The 16,087-nt window shown below is 31.6% G+C and overlaps 1 protein-coding gene across 4 annotated transcripts; it reads right to left on the bottom strand.

Moving 5' to 3' along the window:
* Positions 1 to 1,232: 1,232 nt before the first annotated feature.
* BSM (Mitochondrial transcription termination factor family protein) lies at positions 1,233 to 8,871 on the bottom strand. 4 transcript variants are annotated; one of them, XM_088493467.1, is made up of 6 exons: positions 8,231 to 8,762; positions 5,017 to 6,696; positions 4,176 to 4,232; positions 3,072 to 3,172; positions 1,848 to 1,985; positions 1,233 to 1,605 (listed from the first exon to the last, which is right to left on the bottom strand). In XM_088493467.1, the coding sequence occupies exon 2, from the start codon at positions 6,666 to 6,668 to the stop codon at positions 5,094 to 5,096; it is 1,575 nt and encodes a 524-aa protein (XP_088349593.1). In that variant the 5' UTR covers positions 6,669 to 6,696; positions 8,231 to 8,762; the 3' UTR covers positions 1,233 to 1,605; positions 1,848 to 1,985; positions 3,072 to 3,172; positions 4,176 to 4,232; positions 5,017 to 5,093. The 4 variants fall into 4 exon arrangements, with proteins under 4 accessions (XP_088349593.1, XP_088349592.1, XP_088349591.1 ...); XM_088493466.1 differs by lacking the exon at positions 1,848 to 1,985; XM_088493465.1 differs by lacking the exons at positions 1,233 to 1,605; positions 1,848 to 1,985 and having other exon boundaries at positions 2,884 to 3,172.
* Positions 8,872 to 16,087: the final 7,216 nt, after the last annotated feature.

The raw sequence follows: 16,087 nt of genomic DNA, 5'->3' as shown, positions 1-16,087 counted from the left end.
CACATTAAAATGGTCTAAAAAATTAACAAGTAAAATTACATGACAAAATATAAATAAGTCTTTTTTTGTCTGTTGTTGAGTACTCTAAATACTGTGTTTGCCTTTTTTTTTATTTTTTCCCAACTGATTTCACCATGCTAACCACTACTCATATCATTCTAATTTTATATACTCACTTCATTTATTCTACCTTTATTACCATACACTTATATCTTTGTGATCCACTTCACCCAATAGTTATTGTTTGTCATAGCCGCACTCTCTCATACCTTTCTCGCCTTAAAATTACCGATGTTCCTAAACTTATCCCATTATTTTGCACCAAATGATTTATTCCGCAAGTTTTATTTCTTAGGTTCCATTGCTCCCAAGACGTACTTTCCTTCCCATTTAGTCCTGATTAGTACTTGATGCATGAAAGTATTTGATTTTTGTTTCTTATTCGGATTAACTATCAATTTGATACCCGAAAGATTCAACCGCTGATAAAAATGTCTTCAAAAGATGTTATCGACAAAATAGTCCTAAATGATTTGAAAATGGAACAAAATAACCAATAAATATCATATTTTTTTATAAGTGACAAAAAACTTTCATTTTTATCAAACGGCTTATTCATCTGATTTAAATTTCTTGTGACAATTTTTATATTTGACCATTTTAGTCATTTATCATTATCATATTTAAAGGTTTTTTTTTTTTCCAACAGGTACTGAAATGAGTTGGTTGGACCAAGAGACGAACGCGTGTGGTTACCTGTTGCGAGATGCCAAGACAGGAACTTAGGCAAAAACCTATCGGACTAATGTGGTGTATTTACGCTATGAAGTGGCAAAAACCTGTTGTTAATTATATATATAATTGGGTTGGTCTTTTTATCGCTATTCGGCTTTATTTTTAAAAAATTATATATATTAAAAATATTAAAAAATTATTTATTTTTAAAAATAAAAAAAAGATATTATTTATCGAGATCTATTTTTTTTTCCTGTCTTGTACGTAATTCGCCCAATGTCTTGGCGAATCGTTCACTCAGTTTGCCAAAAGATTTGGTGAACTACTACTCTCTTCATTGCTTTACCTAGTTTTTCAACAAGGTATAAAAGACTCCTTCCCAGCTTCATTCCAAAAAAATGCTAAATTGCAATTTTTTTTGGTTTTGTAGCAATTTTTAACTCGCGCAAAACGTGTTATGGCAGTTTAATAAGGTGACGAAGTTTCGTGTCCCTTAATAAAATCAACTCAATTTTTTTCATGCTGGTTTAGTTGATTTTTTTTTTTGGTCAAGTGGATTGGATAATCCCAAATCTTAGGCATTGGCCCCATATACTACACACTCACACATACTACATGAATACATACTATTAGCATAGTTCTATATTCCTCCAAGAGGATTTGAATCCAGTGTAGCTCTATGTGAAGCAAATAAAATTGCCATCTAACCCAAGCTTTGGCTGCAGGTTTAGTTGATTTTGAATTTTAATTGGATTAGAAGAACGATTTTGTTTGGACTTGAACGCCACTTCAGTCTTCTCGTCCATGGAAAAGCTCAAAATGCCGCTTCAAAAGTCTTGTCCTCGTACCGAAAACCTCAATATAAATCAACTAAAATAAAAAATGAGAAACACACTTAACATTAGAAACAAAAACGGTAACCCCCTAGCAAAAATAGGCAACAATACCAAAAACAACCCAATAAAGAAATTATCCTCATTACTAAAAGATTAAACTTAATATGTTGGCCTCATGAAAGCCATATCCTAGGTTTGAATCCCAGCTATGACTGGATAGTGATGGAATCTTTAGTGTGTGTGAATATGTATGACAAAAAAAAAAAACTTAACTACCGATTTCAATTAGAGAGAGAAAACTCTGATGGAATTGTCATCGCACAGAACAGAACCGATTTGTCCCCCATCGCATCGCCATCACACGCGTCATTCATCGCCCACACGTCACTTTCATCATGTGAAGAAGGGAATTACCTTCATCACCAGAGCATAATAACAATCAAGTAATTTTAATATGTGCTTGTAATCTTGCAGTCAACCTAATTTTACCACGAGGGTAAATGGCAATGAACTAGCGGCTAAATTAGCACTTACTCAGATTTTCAGAATCTCGTCTTAGGCTAGAGCGTTCTATAGGTCTTAAATTTTTCACTTTTATAAGACTACATTTTGTATCTAAGTAACAAAATAATAACAATAAAGTAAAACACGTTTCAACATGTAATTTTTCTAACATGTCAACTATGATAACAATTTTGAGATAGAATCTCCCACAAGTCACTTTCCTTAAAACACCACCCTTCTCTAAATTGCTAGCTTCAAGGAAAGTAAAAGAGGCATGATCATCATCTTTCGGTCATGAATTGTGTTATCATGCTTATGCCTTGTAACAATCGTAAAATCCATTCTTTAGCTACCTTTATTAAAGCGAATTATAAAGCTAGATTCTCATTCTCCTTTAGGCTATTTTACCTTTTCTTTTTAGTTAAATGATTAAGTTCCCAATAGTCTCACTCCCACCATTTTTCTAGGCAGGTTATGGAACGACTTCACAATGTATGCAATTATTTATAGTTATTTTAATTTTGGACTTTTCATAAACTTGCCTTTAAAGTGGAAAGAAATACAAAACTATATCTTCCCTTGAATAGTTTAATTCTCATACTTTCTCACTTGAATTCCTTTCCGAACACCAAAGACTAAAGGATCTGCACATTGGAGAAAGCACTAGAGATTTTTTGGTGATGATTAAGTCATTTTGAAAACCAAATTCAATTAAATTAGTCTAATAATTTATTAAAACAATAAAAACCAGTTGAAGAAAAAAGAAAAGACGCATAAAAAGAAAAAAAAAAAGATTTGATTAAGCTTATTTATAAAAATAACTTACTCATCTTATACTTTTCATGATTTTTTGTTTTTCAAGCATAACACTCATATTTCATAACAGTAACAACAACAAAATCTTATCTCACCATATGAAATCGATCACATAGATCAGCCAATACCATTAAGTCCTATCATATAGCTTAACATTCATATTCAACAAGAAAAAATTACCTCCACGTCTAACATTACCAAACGATCCTTATCTTGCATAACGAGCTAACATACACCCCTCTACCGTTTGACGAGATGTGGGACCAACACATGGGTTTTTACTGTTAATTCAATAAGATAGCAGAATAAGGACGCACAGTATTTCTCTTATCGATTGGAATATGAAGCTGCTGATGGCTAAAGTGAATAAAGAATGTTATCTTGGTAAGTTAAAGTTGGAATTGGTGTTTTTGACATTCAGACTAGCTACCAATAGTTTAGTATTGCAATATAGCTTTAAATTAAACTATAACTACATCATCTTTATATGACAAGTATCTTTCCTAGTTTCATTTTTCTATTCCTGAATTTGCCTTTTTGGTCTGCACGTGAGATGAGATAATATGATGCTCATAATAGTAGTAGTAGAAAGAATATTATTATTACTTTTATTATACAAACTCCAATTAAAAAAATAAAAACAACTGAATTTGCATCGGCATTGCTTTTCTTCAACCACATCAAGAGAGCGTTTCAAGGATCACTTAATAATAGCAAGGAAGAAAGAGATACAAGATATACTTCTTCACACATATAACAAAAGAAAAATGATAATACGGAGAACTAAGATGGTCACTAACCTCTAACAAGGGTCTTTTCCTATCAAATTAAAACAGACTAAATACACGGATTAATCCTCAGAGATCTAGATTGAATACTTTGCTCTTAACAAATTTTATTCTCTAGAAATCTTTAAGAATGACCCCAAGATAGATTGGTCCTTCTGTTGTTTTGAAGGAAACTAATTTGTCTTATAATAATATTTTTTGAGACTTAATTGTTTATAATAAATCTGTTAGGCATTTATTTGCCCAACATGCATATTAAAAATTTAATTGAAAACAACGGAGGGACCAATCTGTTTGACGGAATAATGCTCGAGGACTTCTAGAGAATAAAAATTTGTTGAGAACCAAAAATGTCCAATCTGAAATTGGTTGGGGACTAATTTGGGTGTTTACTCATTAAAATAACACCATGAACAAGCCAGAAACTCATGGAGAGAAAACTCTGTATTTTTCCTATTCTTAAATCATAGGTACCCTTCACAATTTTAACACATACCTAAGTTGGTTGCCGGGTGCCAAACATGTCACTTTTGTCCTTGTTATATGAGAATAGCTGGAAACATAGAACGATACATATTAGTATTCAAGAAAAACTAAACTAAAAACTCCATGAGCAAAGAAAATCAAACAATTGCTTGAACATCATGATACACAATAAAGGACAAGATACAATGAAAATTTCAATTGTATGCATCAAATTTTGAAGAATGCTTCGTAATGCAAACAAACATCACGGATGTTGAATAATATGCTTGCTAAAAGTCAAGAAAAACGTACTTGTGCATGGTCATAAACAAAACGACACGGTAGATGCCACACTTCACAATCCTTAATCCCATGTTGACAAGCATGGAGTTGAACAAATAGAACACAAAGGGAAAATGATATATGTATCACTGAGGCTGACATGCATGAACTTGAATATAGAGAAGACAATATCACAAGAAGGTAAAGTGATATACATATTACAGTGAAATCCAATATGCTCTTAACATGTCAAAGACAGGGAAATGGCCTTACTTTACAAGAATTGCCTCTTGTTTAATTTAAACATGTGACGAGAATCCAAAGAGAATAAAAATAAATAACAAAGGCGGTTCTCCTTTAAAATAAAAGGATTATAGTCACTCTTAGTTTTCATGCTTAGTTATTGAGTCAACTTCTCATTCACATTTCCCAAGAACTTCAGCATTAGGAATACTATAGATGATATTGAGCATCACTCTGCTTTATCTTCAACTTATAAATTTACTCCTTTATCTTATCAAATAAACAAGCATAAGATATACAATACAAACAATTGGAAAATCCGAAAATGGGCTCCTGTAACAATTTACCTTTTCAATGATACAAAAACGATAGTTGAGCAATTATTATTGCCCAGGTAGACTAGCTGTTGAAGTCGCGCCATCATTTAATCATCATCACTATCATCATAATCTTCATAGTCAGAACCCGATTCATCATTCCTTGGTTGCATCAGTGAATTCATATCAAATGATGGTTCAGTTTCCATCTCCTCCATATCAATAGTGTCATATTCCATTCGTTGCTCAAACTTCTCATCAGAACAATTAAGCATCCATGAAAGAGAACACTTTAATCCTTTCTTAGCAATCACCTTATGCCTTGGTTTTACAGTTGACTCCAGACCATACGTGAAGAATGCTGGGAAAATAACCAAGTCTTCCAAAGGCCTTTTCATATCTATTTGGAAGTAATCAAAGCTAAGTTTCATAATGTCGATGTTTAAAGCAAGCAGTTGAGGGCATCCAACAATCATCTTCCTCATTTGCTCTAAAGAAAATCCACAATCCTTAAGAAAATCAACATGTTTCAGCATAGGTCCTTTGGTAAGGCTAACTACCTGCGGCATCTTCTCAACAATTCTTCCGAAATCATTAGGATCCACGTCAAGTACAGTGTTGAGTAAACTCCTCTGATTCACAAGCTTTGGCTCTAGGTCGATCCCAATTATGTCAGGATATTGAGCAATTATAGAGGGAAGTAATGTTCGCCTGACATTAAACTCTTCAAGGGACTTCACATTGGGCTTCACCTTCTCGTCTAACCCAAATCCAAGAATATAAGGCTTTTTCTCTATCAACCTAGCAACAGCTAACCTTGGAATCCCCAAGCTTTCCAGAAATTCCACAAAAGGTTTGATGATTCTACCAACTCGCATCCCCAAAATCTCTGGATATCTAGTTAAGACCCCTCCAACTTCTCTTCTGGATACACCAATCCCAACCAAATAAGCAACTGATGTACTCATGGTTCCCTCAAGTTTGAATCCTAGCACTTCAGGGTACCTCTCAAGAACCCGAGGAATATCATTTGGCTTTATATCCATCCCCTCAAGATACTTGATCACCGGCACAAGATCCACAACCACACTCGCATGAAGCACTTGTGGGTATCTCCTCAAAAACTGAGTGAATGTGGATTTCCTGACTCCCAATTTACCAAGGTAATCTAGCACCGGAATCATATTCTTCTTGACGCTGCAGCCAAGAACAAGTGGATAATTGTTAATATCTTCAATTGTAAGTCCTAAACTGTGAAGAAAATCTATGCGTTCCCTCATAACATCAACTGTCACAGGAAGTTCAAGACCATCTAGCTCATCAGGAACAATGCCAATTCCCCGCAAAAACTCATAAACCTTTTCACGCATCTCCTCCCTATCCTTCTTCATTACTGACAAACTAGGACGAATATATAACGACGAGCCACCTCCCCGCCTCCTACTCACCGGACGCGACTCTGCTGGTGAATCCACATGACTGGAGGCCGATGATGTCCTATCAGCAACAGAATACTTAAGCTTTGTAGCCAAACGCATCCTTCTCATGCAGTTACATGGCAACCGAAGTGCCAATGCAGTAGCACTCAACTTAGAATAACCTAAAGCTAGAATAGGCATTTCTGTAGGAGCAAACAAAGAAGCCGGTACTGTTGTGCCTCCAGAAAAGCTCATTACTCTCATATTCTAAAAGGATCAAGTACCATCGAATCTGCAGAAACAAAAGGGCATTATCATCCACTTCGAAGAGCCATGGTTGAGTATAACTGAAGCCAGCAAACAAGTTGAACGCTTTTAACGAATGCAGAGAAAATAAATACCAAAAATGAAGAATTTATGAACAGAGAGTCCCAAAAGCTCATTATTTTGAATTGAATTGAATCACAGAATCTATTAAATAATTAGACATAATGATATTCCACAGAAATGCAATCATTCGTTCAGATTAATGAAAATAAACAAGAGAATCCAAAATAAATAAATCAATCATCAATGCAAAGCCATGCAATTTGAAAAAATCTCTAGAAGATAACATGTTCATAGAAACAAAATACCAATCCGAGAAAAAAAAAAAGCAATTTCCAATCTGACCAAAAAGGAAAAGATAAAAACAAGAGTGTTCTTTCAAACGAACTACTAGAAAATGAGAAGTTAACAAATAAATTAAAAGGACAAGGAATTTTGAAATAGCAGTTGAAAGAGGAATACATAGATTGAGGAGAGTGTGGCAGGTCTGTCACGGCCGTCAAGGGTGGTGTGCGCCGTGGTCACCGGTGGGCGGAGAGTGGTGGCGGGTGGAGAATTGGGTTTGGACTTCGGAGTGAGTGAAAAGGGTCCAAACAAGAGTGAGATGCATAATGGAAAGGGGGAAAAAGAAAACGGGTTTTTACCAAGGTTGCAAGAACTGAACCGGTCATTAAACCGATCAAGTGACTGATTCAATGGTTTAATGGTCCAACCAAGATCAAACCATAGTTGAACCAATTTAATTAAATATAAAATAAAATTATTAAGAATTTAATATATAATTTCAGATATTCAAATTCAATAATTTCTAAACTAATTACAAAGTTTCATAATTTCACATAATAATTTATCCATAATTTATCATTAAAAGTTTACAGTTACAGAATAAAAAATTTCTAATTAATTTTTAAGTTCAAATAAAATAATCAGCAATAATATTCATCACATCTGCAACAAAAAAAAATCAGAATAAAAAAAGATCAACAATAACTTCTAATAATCAAGTAATCAATAACTTCTAATAAGAGTATCATTTTCATTTCAAACTTCAGTTAGTTACCGTGCTAACCTTAGAAGTATTTTCGAAAAGATTTCTATGGATTTAACATATCACATAAAGGACTGAACAGTAGAGATCCTCAAACCAAGAACCATATAATCGTAACAAAAAAAAAATTCAATTCAATTACAAGTTCCTAAGCCTGATGAATATAAGAGAGCCAAAGTATATAATCATATTTAGTTCTTGGGATTCTAATCAATTGATCAGCAACATGGTTCTGATTTCTGAATCCAAACTAAACTGAAAACACATCATCAACAAAAACTAAATTGAATCCAATTCCAAACTCAGAATCCAAATTAAATTGAATTCAAAACCATATCAGCATTCAACAAATTAAATAAATAATCCAATTCCAAACTCAGAACACAACCTCAGCTCAGAATCTTAAAATTAATGAAAAAAAAAAGATGAAACTGAAGAAGAATTGGCTTACCGGAGAGATGGCGAGAGATGAACGGCTATGACAGAGTGCTCGCGGTGACAGTGAGCTCGCAGTGAGAGTGTGAGACAGAGTTACCTAAAATCAGAGGAGCAGAGACCACCCAGCAGTAACGGCGAGGCACGACGCGAAGCAGAGAAGAAACAGCAAGACTGGCGAGGAGGCAGAGAAGCAGAAACGACCCACCGCGAGGAGCCGAGAAGCAGCGACGACCCACGGGGAGGAGCGGAGCAGCAACGACGGCACACGACAGACACACAATGAAGAGAGACTGAGTTGAGAGTTGAGACGCGCAGTGAATAGGGTGGGGGTTGCTGCCTTCGGCGATGGTGGGGGCTGGGAGGAAGGGAAGTGAGTTCGGACAGAGAGAGAGAGAGAGAGAGAAGGGGCTCTGAAGTTTGAAGGTGGCTGCAACTGAGCCTCTGAACTCTGATAGGGTTTGGTTTAGGATAGGGTTTCGGTTGAGAGAGAGGGAGAGAGGGGGGGAAGGAGGAGCGGGGCCGGGGGAAAGAGAAGTGGGAGGGGGGCTGCTTTTTTTTTTTTTAAATGAAAACCAGAAATCTTTAGAAAAAAAACACTGGTTCAAGGCTTCAAGCGGTTCACCGGTTAATGCCGATTCGATCAATTCTTCCACCGATTTTTTGTCGCATAATATTTTTGCTTCCGTCCAATAGCCTAAAAGACCACTTTTCAATTAATCCAATTAAATCAGCAAATTCGATTCGGACTAAATTTTTATAGTGTGCCTACGATTTTTACCATTTTAATCTCTTAAATTTAAAATTTATTATATTAGTCTCTGAAATTTAATTCCAAGTACTATATTAATTTCTAAATCATTTTTAATATAGTCACCAAAAAAAAAAAATCATTTTTAATATTGAGTTAACTCTCTTATTAGACACATGATTAAACAATATCTTTTCATTTTAACTCTTAAATAGAATAAAATCGAGATTATTTTGAAGAAGAAAGAGATATATAATGATTTGCACATCATATAAATTCTTCTTTCTCTTTTTATTTTTGTCTTGTGTAAGTATCAAAACGAAATGACGTTGTTTAGCCATGTATCTACCATGACAAATTTGAGCTAATTTAAAAATTAGTTCGCTAATTCAATATTAGAAAGGGTTCAAAGACTACTATGGTGCTCAGAATTAAATCTCGGAGACTAGTATAAATATTTTTGAATTTAAGAGACTAAAATAGTAAATACGTTGAATCTAAAGGACCATTTTAAATATTTAATCGCTCAATTTACTTCTTAGAACCATGTGTTTTATAACTTTTTTTTCTAAAGAGAGAAGGCACACTCGTATTTAAATGTTATAAAATTATAGCATAAACCAAACCACTGAAATCATTCTACATTGTTAAATGTGCCAACAAAAATAACCTCTATTTTTTTATAATAATAATAAAAATATTTCTAAAATATAAAATTTAATAAAAATAATTAAAAAAATCTTAATTTAAAAAAAATTATATTTGACATACTACTTATATATTTATCTAAAATTTTATAAAAATATTTTAATAACTATTTAAAAAATACATAAAAAAATTAGATAACAAACGATTTCTAGAATTTATTATTTTTTTTAGTTATTAACAAAAATAAATCGCAAAAAAAATTTACTTAGAATAAAATTACTAAATTTTTAGGATAACATGTCTCAATTTTTAATCATATTTATAAAAAATTACACCAAAATTTAATATCTAAAATATTTTTAAAAATATATATTTAATAATAGATATTTTTATCGCATGTTAAATTATTTTAAAAGATAATTTTGTCATTAATAAACTGGTACAATATTTTTGTCAGTATGTTTAAAAATTAGGACAATTTTAATAGTTTATCCTTAATATAAGAAAAGATATGTTTTAATAAAAATATTCTATAAAAAAAATTAACTTGTAGTAAATTATTTTAAACGAAAATTATTTTTAATTGATCATAATAATTATATACTAGTATAAGACACACATTAAAATATAAAATACTCACTAAAAATAAATTAAACTAAATATCTATTTATATATAAATATATTGTTACTAATTTTAGTATATAAATAATATTTTTTTATTTTTAATATACTGCAATCATGTATATATGATAGAAATTAGAAATGTATTCATCAATTTGTGTATGACAATAACACGGAGCCAAAAAAACGATGCCTACAATTTCTTTAAATTTATAGTGGTGATGCGCAGAAATCGCACACACAAATTAAAAGAAAAATTCAGAAATCAGATCCTTTAATTTTGGCTTTTTAAAAATTAACAAATTTTAAATATTTTTAAATTGAAATCAAGTTCTTTAATTTTTTTTTAAATTTAAAAGATTTTAAAATTGAAATCAGACTCTTTAATTTTTTTAAATTAAAAAAAAAACTTTAAAATTGAAACTAGACTTTTCGATTTTTATTTGTGAAAAATAAAAAATTAAAATTAAAATTGGACCAGCTAATTTTGTTTCTTTAAAAAAAAAATGATATTTAAAACAAAAATAAAATTATTAGAAAAATAAAATAAACATATTTTAAAATTACAATTTTTTTAAAATATTTTTATATGATTATAACCAAACACAATTAATAAACAAAAGGGTATTTTATATAGATATCCAATTATCAAATTATTTTTACTGTTTCAAAATATATTTTTGAAAAATTAAAATTTGTTATAATGCAAACAAAAATTAATCACCTTGTATTTATGTGTAACTACATACGATGTTTAACTCATTTTTAATGTGTAGTTTATACGAATGGTTGATTTTTTTTAAACACCTAACATAGTCGTAAAAAATTATTTAAAACATTTTTTTCTAAAACGCATGCAAACATGATAAGAAAAAATAGACAAAAATACCCTATTGAACACTTATAGAAACATTTTCTAAACAAAGAAACTCTTGTGAATAGACAATAGAACTATTTAGTTGAATAATTGACATTATGTTTAGTTTTGGAAGAAAATCGAATCGAACCTAAGAATTACAAAGTTTTGTGGTGGTGTTGAGGGAGGGAGGGGGTAGTGTGTGTTGGGGAGGGTGTTGCGATAGAGAGGGAGAGGAAAGGGTCGTATGTGTTGGGGGAGCTGCGATGGGGAGCGAGAGGAAAGGGGGAGTGTGTGTTAGGGAGGGAGACTTTCGGGATGGTTTGCTAGGTCACCAAAATACAGTGGCCATGTCAGCATCGTGCTTGCCAGAGATTTGTTCCGGCGAGCTCGAGAACATGCTTGTCAAATTTTAAAATCTTTTAGAGACTATTTTGTCCATAACAAAAGTCAGGTACCATTTTGTCAGCGCTAGAATCTTTCGGATACCGATTTGGTATTTACTTCTTAATCTAATGCAAGATGGTGGTTGGAGGCTTAGTTGAGTGGCATATCATATGCCTCCTTAACAACCACACCCGGGTTCAAGTCCCATAGGAGAACAAATGAACCTAAAAATGAACCCATGTAGTGTGTATGAGTGTGTTGTGTAGGTATGTGATGCATAAGTAATGCCTAAGATTAGGAGTTGTCTAATTCACCTGACCGAAAAAACACTTCTAATGCAAGATGGGATTATGCTTGAAAAATAGAAAGAAAAGAAAAATGATAACATTTACTCGAAAACATATTAAAAAATCCTCTTGTTCTGTCTCTTTTTACTTCTATCACATACTTCTATTTGCTCTTTACGAGTGCTAAAGGTCGAATTAAAAATTCATAAATTTAAAAGCTCAATTTTATTGTAGATATACTTTTAAACTAAAATTCAACGCTATCAAGATTTATTAAAAATTGTTACAAAGTTTTAAATCAATAACCAAAAGTTTAATACCGGATCGTTCTCCATTAAAATCACAATCGAGTGCATGATCATTGGCTGCGAGAATTGGAAATTGTTCTCAATTGACGAAAATTTAAATAACAAGAAATTAAAGGAGTAAATAAAGATTAAATGGCAAAGCCGTAAGACTAACAGCCTATTTAAAAATTTTTAATAGTATAGAACTGAATTGAATTTTATAATAATTTAATTGAATTTTAGTGTTTAAAATGAGTTAATAAAACCATAGAATTGAATTGAATTCTAGTATTTAAAATGTTTATCAAATGAATTAAAATTTTATAATAAACAATTTTATCATTTATTAATATAATATCATATTTAAATAATAAATATATTTATTTATTAACTTATGAAATGATTAAAAAAATTATATTTTTTAACTAACATTTTCTTCAGCTAAAATTTGTTCATCTCTTTTTAAAGAAAAATAAAAATTAGATTAATCTAAAAATATTAAATTTTAAAAAATATTATTATTAATTAAAAAAATAAATGATTCTTCATGATCGATTCTAACGATAAATCAACAACAAAAAACAAACATGAACTATTAAAATTAATTTATTAGCAAACTCTTGGTGTCGTTGATTTAAGTTAAACACAGAAAATCTATATGTGTGGATATTTTTTAGATCTGCATAATAGATCTTGTAAAAAAATAGATATATATTATATTAAGTGAGTTGAAAGAAAAAGAAACAAAAAAGAGAAAGTGTGTGTTGAAAGGTGGAAGACATTGAGAAAAAGTAAGTAAAAAAAATTAAAAAGTAATTAGATTATAAGAACATTATGGGCATTTTAAGTTTTAAATGAAATTCCAATGGAATGGAATTTCAAATAAGACTTATTTGAGATGGAATTGATTTTAAGAGAAAATAATAGAATTGAATTGAATTTTATCTAAACAAATTTAATTATTTTTGTTTCAGTGGAATTGAATTCAATTTCTGTGGAAAATTGAATTCCAAGGGGTACCAAACACCCTATAAGAGTAAATAACGCAATTAATTAGAAAATAGAAGGAAATTCAAGAAATAATTGACTAGGTTGAGGATTAAGGATTAGTATCTTTATCACTAATTACAACATAATAATTACAAAGAGCAAACTCAATTTGTCAACCTCTACAAATTGAAGAAAGTCACTTAGGCTTAATTAACCCTGATCCATAAGTCCTAACTAACTTACTAATTGAATTAGTAAAAGTTTAGCATTAGTAGAAATAACATTAATTAATATCTCTAAATTATCAACCAACTTAGACATTAGAGACTCAAGGTCAGTCCAATTTCTCAACCTAAGTCAAGAATGCAAAATCTAATCTATAACTAAGTCAAGCATTTTATCAAACACTTAGAATGGATAAATATAAAATTTCATAAATTGCAAGAATTAATAAAATCTACAACTACCCAATTCAAGAAAGCAATAACAACATATCCAATAAGCGATAATAAAACATAAAACATCAAATTCATTAAAAAAATTGAAAATTCGACAAGAGTTCATAAACTAAAATGATATAAACAAGAAACTAACAAGAAAGTGTTAACTAAGATAGAAAAACAAGAAAATATAAATAAAATTAAACTAAAACAAGATTAAAAACTAAAACTAGAGATAATTAAAGTAAAAATCCTAATAATTATAGAGAGAAGTTGGAACTTCTCTCTCTAGAATTCACTAAAACATCCTAAAACTAAAACTAAAGACTCCTTGCCATCCTCTCTTGTATTCTCACTTGAAATATTTCAGAAATCTTATGCTTGGGGATCTTTTTGGGACCAAATCGCGAACTTGCGTACTCGTTAACCCAGGCACATGACAGCAGTGTCGCCTGGGAGACAAATCTCGCTTGGACAAGGTTTTGCCTAGGCGACACTTCCTTCCTTGGGCGAGATTTCACTTGGGCGAGGCCAGTTATCTTGACCTTCTTTTTGTGTGATTCTTTCCTCTTTTATCCATGTTCCATGCTTCACTTGAATCTAAATTAACTTGAAACACTAATAAACATATCAACATATCAAGTAGATAATTAAAGATTCAAATATATTCAATTTGTGGCAAAAAATTATACTAATTTGTCATCAATCACAATTAGAATCAAGAATCACAAATCTAGTCAATTAAGCACAAAAAGTAGAGGAAAATTACACGAAATTTCTAAAAATATGTACAATAATTTACATGAAATTGAACTTCATCAACTCTTCCATACTTAAACCTTTGCATGTTATCATGCAGTAATGTTGATGTTAAGATTATTGTCGGTCTAGATTTTATCTCCAAAGATCATGTCATAGTATAGTCCTAAACCGACAAATAACCCTATCAATCAAATTTTGATATGGTTGTCACAAATTCAATTCCAATAAAAAGTAACCAAGAGTATTGGTCTCAGGTCGTCCTCAAGAGAATGAGCAAGCATATGCATCAATATTGGTTAGAATTCCGGGGTTGAGAGTCATAAACAAGAATTTAAACTACTAAAACTTAGCATGCAAGAACTTAAAGTGCAAGAAACTAAATTAAAGCAACTAAAACGAGGTATAAGTAAGTGCAATATAACAAGGTAACATATAAATCTACTTCTATTCTAGAACTAAGTAAACAACTAAACTAATTATAACAAGAATCAAGCAATTGGGAGTTTTGGATTTCAAATATGAATTATAAAAAGCACTCTTGGCTAAGGCATAGGAATTGGGATCACCATCCTTGTCTAATAACCATATATTGACAATTATGAGGAACCAATCCCATTAAGTCTACTTCTACAAGTGAAGTATGTCAAATAGACTTGATCATCTTCAACTCATAAGTCCCAATCCAACTACTAATTGACTTAGTAGTGGATTAGTGTCATTGGGTATCAATTTGATCAACATGGGTTCTCAAATCACCAATTCAATTAGACCCAATGACTCAAGGTCACCCAATTCCCTTAGCCTAGGCCAAGAGTATCGAAAACTACTCCATAATTAAAGGAAATATTTCATCAAACACATGGTAGGCACTAACTAAAGACATATTTAAATTGCAAATTTAACTAGAAATTACAAGTACCCACTAACAACTATCAATAGAAAATAACTCAAATAACACTATCAATCATAGAAAACATCAATGCACTAATAGAAATTCAAAATCAACAAAGTTCATAAAATGAGAAGAAGAGGGAAAATAACAAGAAAACACAATTTCAACACAAGATCTAAACAAATTATAACTAGAGAACTAAGATTAAGTAAATAAAACTAGAATTAACAAGACCCAATTCAGAAATTTAACACCAGATGATCAAAATAAACTAAATCTAGAGAGAAGTAAGAGTTTCTCTCTCTAGAAAACAAGAACAAAAACTAGCTAAAATTATGTGTATGTTGTGTATGATTGATTCCCCCTTCTCCCATCAATTCTTGGGTCTTTTCCATGCAGAATCAAGTTGGATTTGGGCCTGGAGTCCTTCAGAAATCGCCAGCCACGTTTCCATTAAAGAGTCATGTGCTAGGCGTCACGCGTGCGCGTCAGTCACGCGTGCACGTCAAGTGAACTTCCACAAGCCACGCGTATGCGTCAGGCACGCGTGCGCATGGGCTCCAACTTCTCCAAAGCTCTATTCTTTATGTTTCTTCCTCTTTTGCATGCTTTCTTTCCATCTTCTAAGCCATTCTTACCCTATAGATCCTGAATCCACTTAACAAACACATCATGGCATCGAATGGTAATGGAAGAGGATTAAAATTTAGCATTTTTAAGTTAAGGAAGCATGTTTTAAACCATGAAGCACAATTAGGAAGAAAACACAAAAACATGCAATTTATATGAATAAGTGTGAAAAATATTGATAAAATCCACCAAATTCTACACAAGATAAATCCTAAAATTGGGGTTTATCAAACCTCCCCACACTTAAACTAAGCATGTCCTCATGCTAAAAATTAAAAGACTAAAGAACATAGGAGAATGAGACTTATGAAATGCAATTTAC

Source organism: Arachis ipaensis, chromosome B7 (assembly GCF_059453495.1).
Source record: "Arachis ipaensis isolate K30076 ecotype BB chromosome B7, ASM5945349v1, whole genome shotgun sequence".
In the NCBI taxonomy this organism is placed as follows: domain Eukaryota; kingdom Viridiplantae; phylum Streptophyta; class Magnoliopsida; order Fabales; family Fabaceae; genus Arachis; species Arachis ipaensis.
This window is presented reverse-complemented; position numbering and strand designations above follow the sequence as displayed.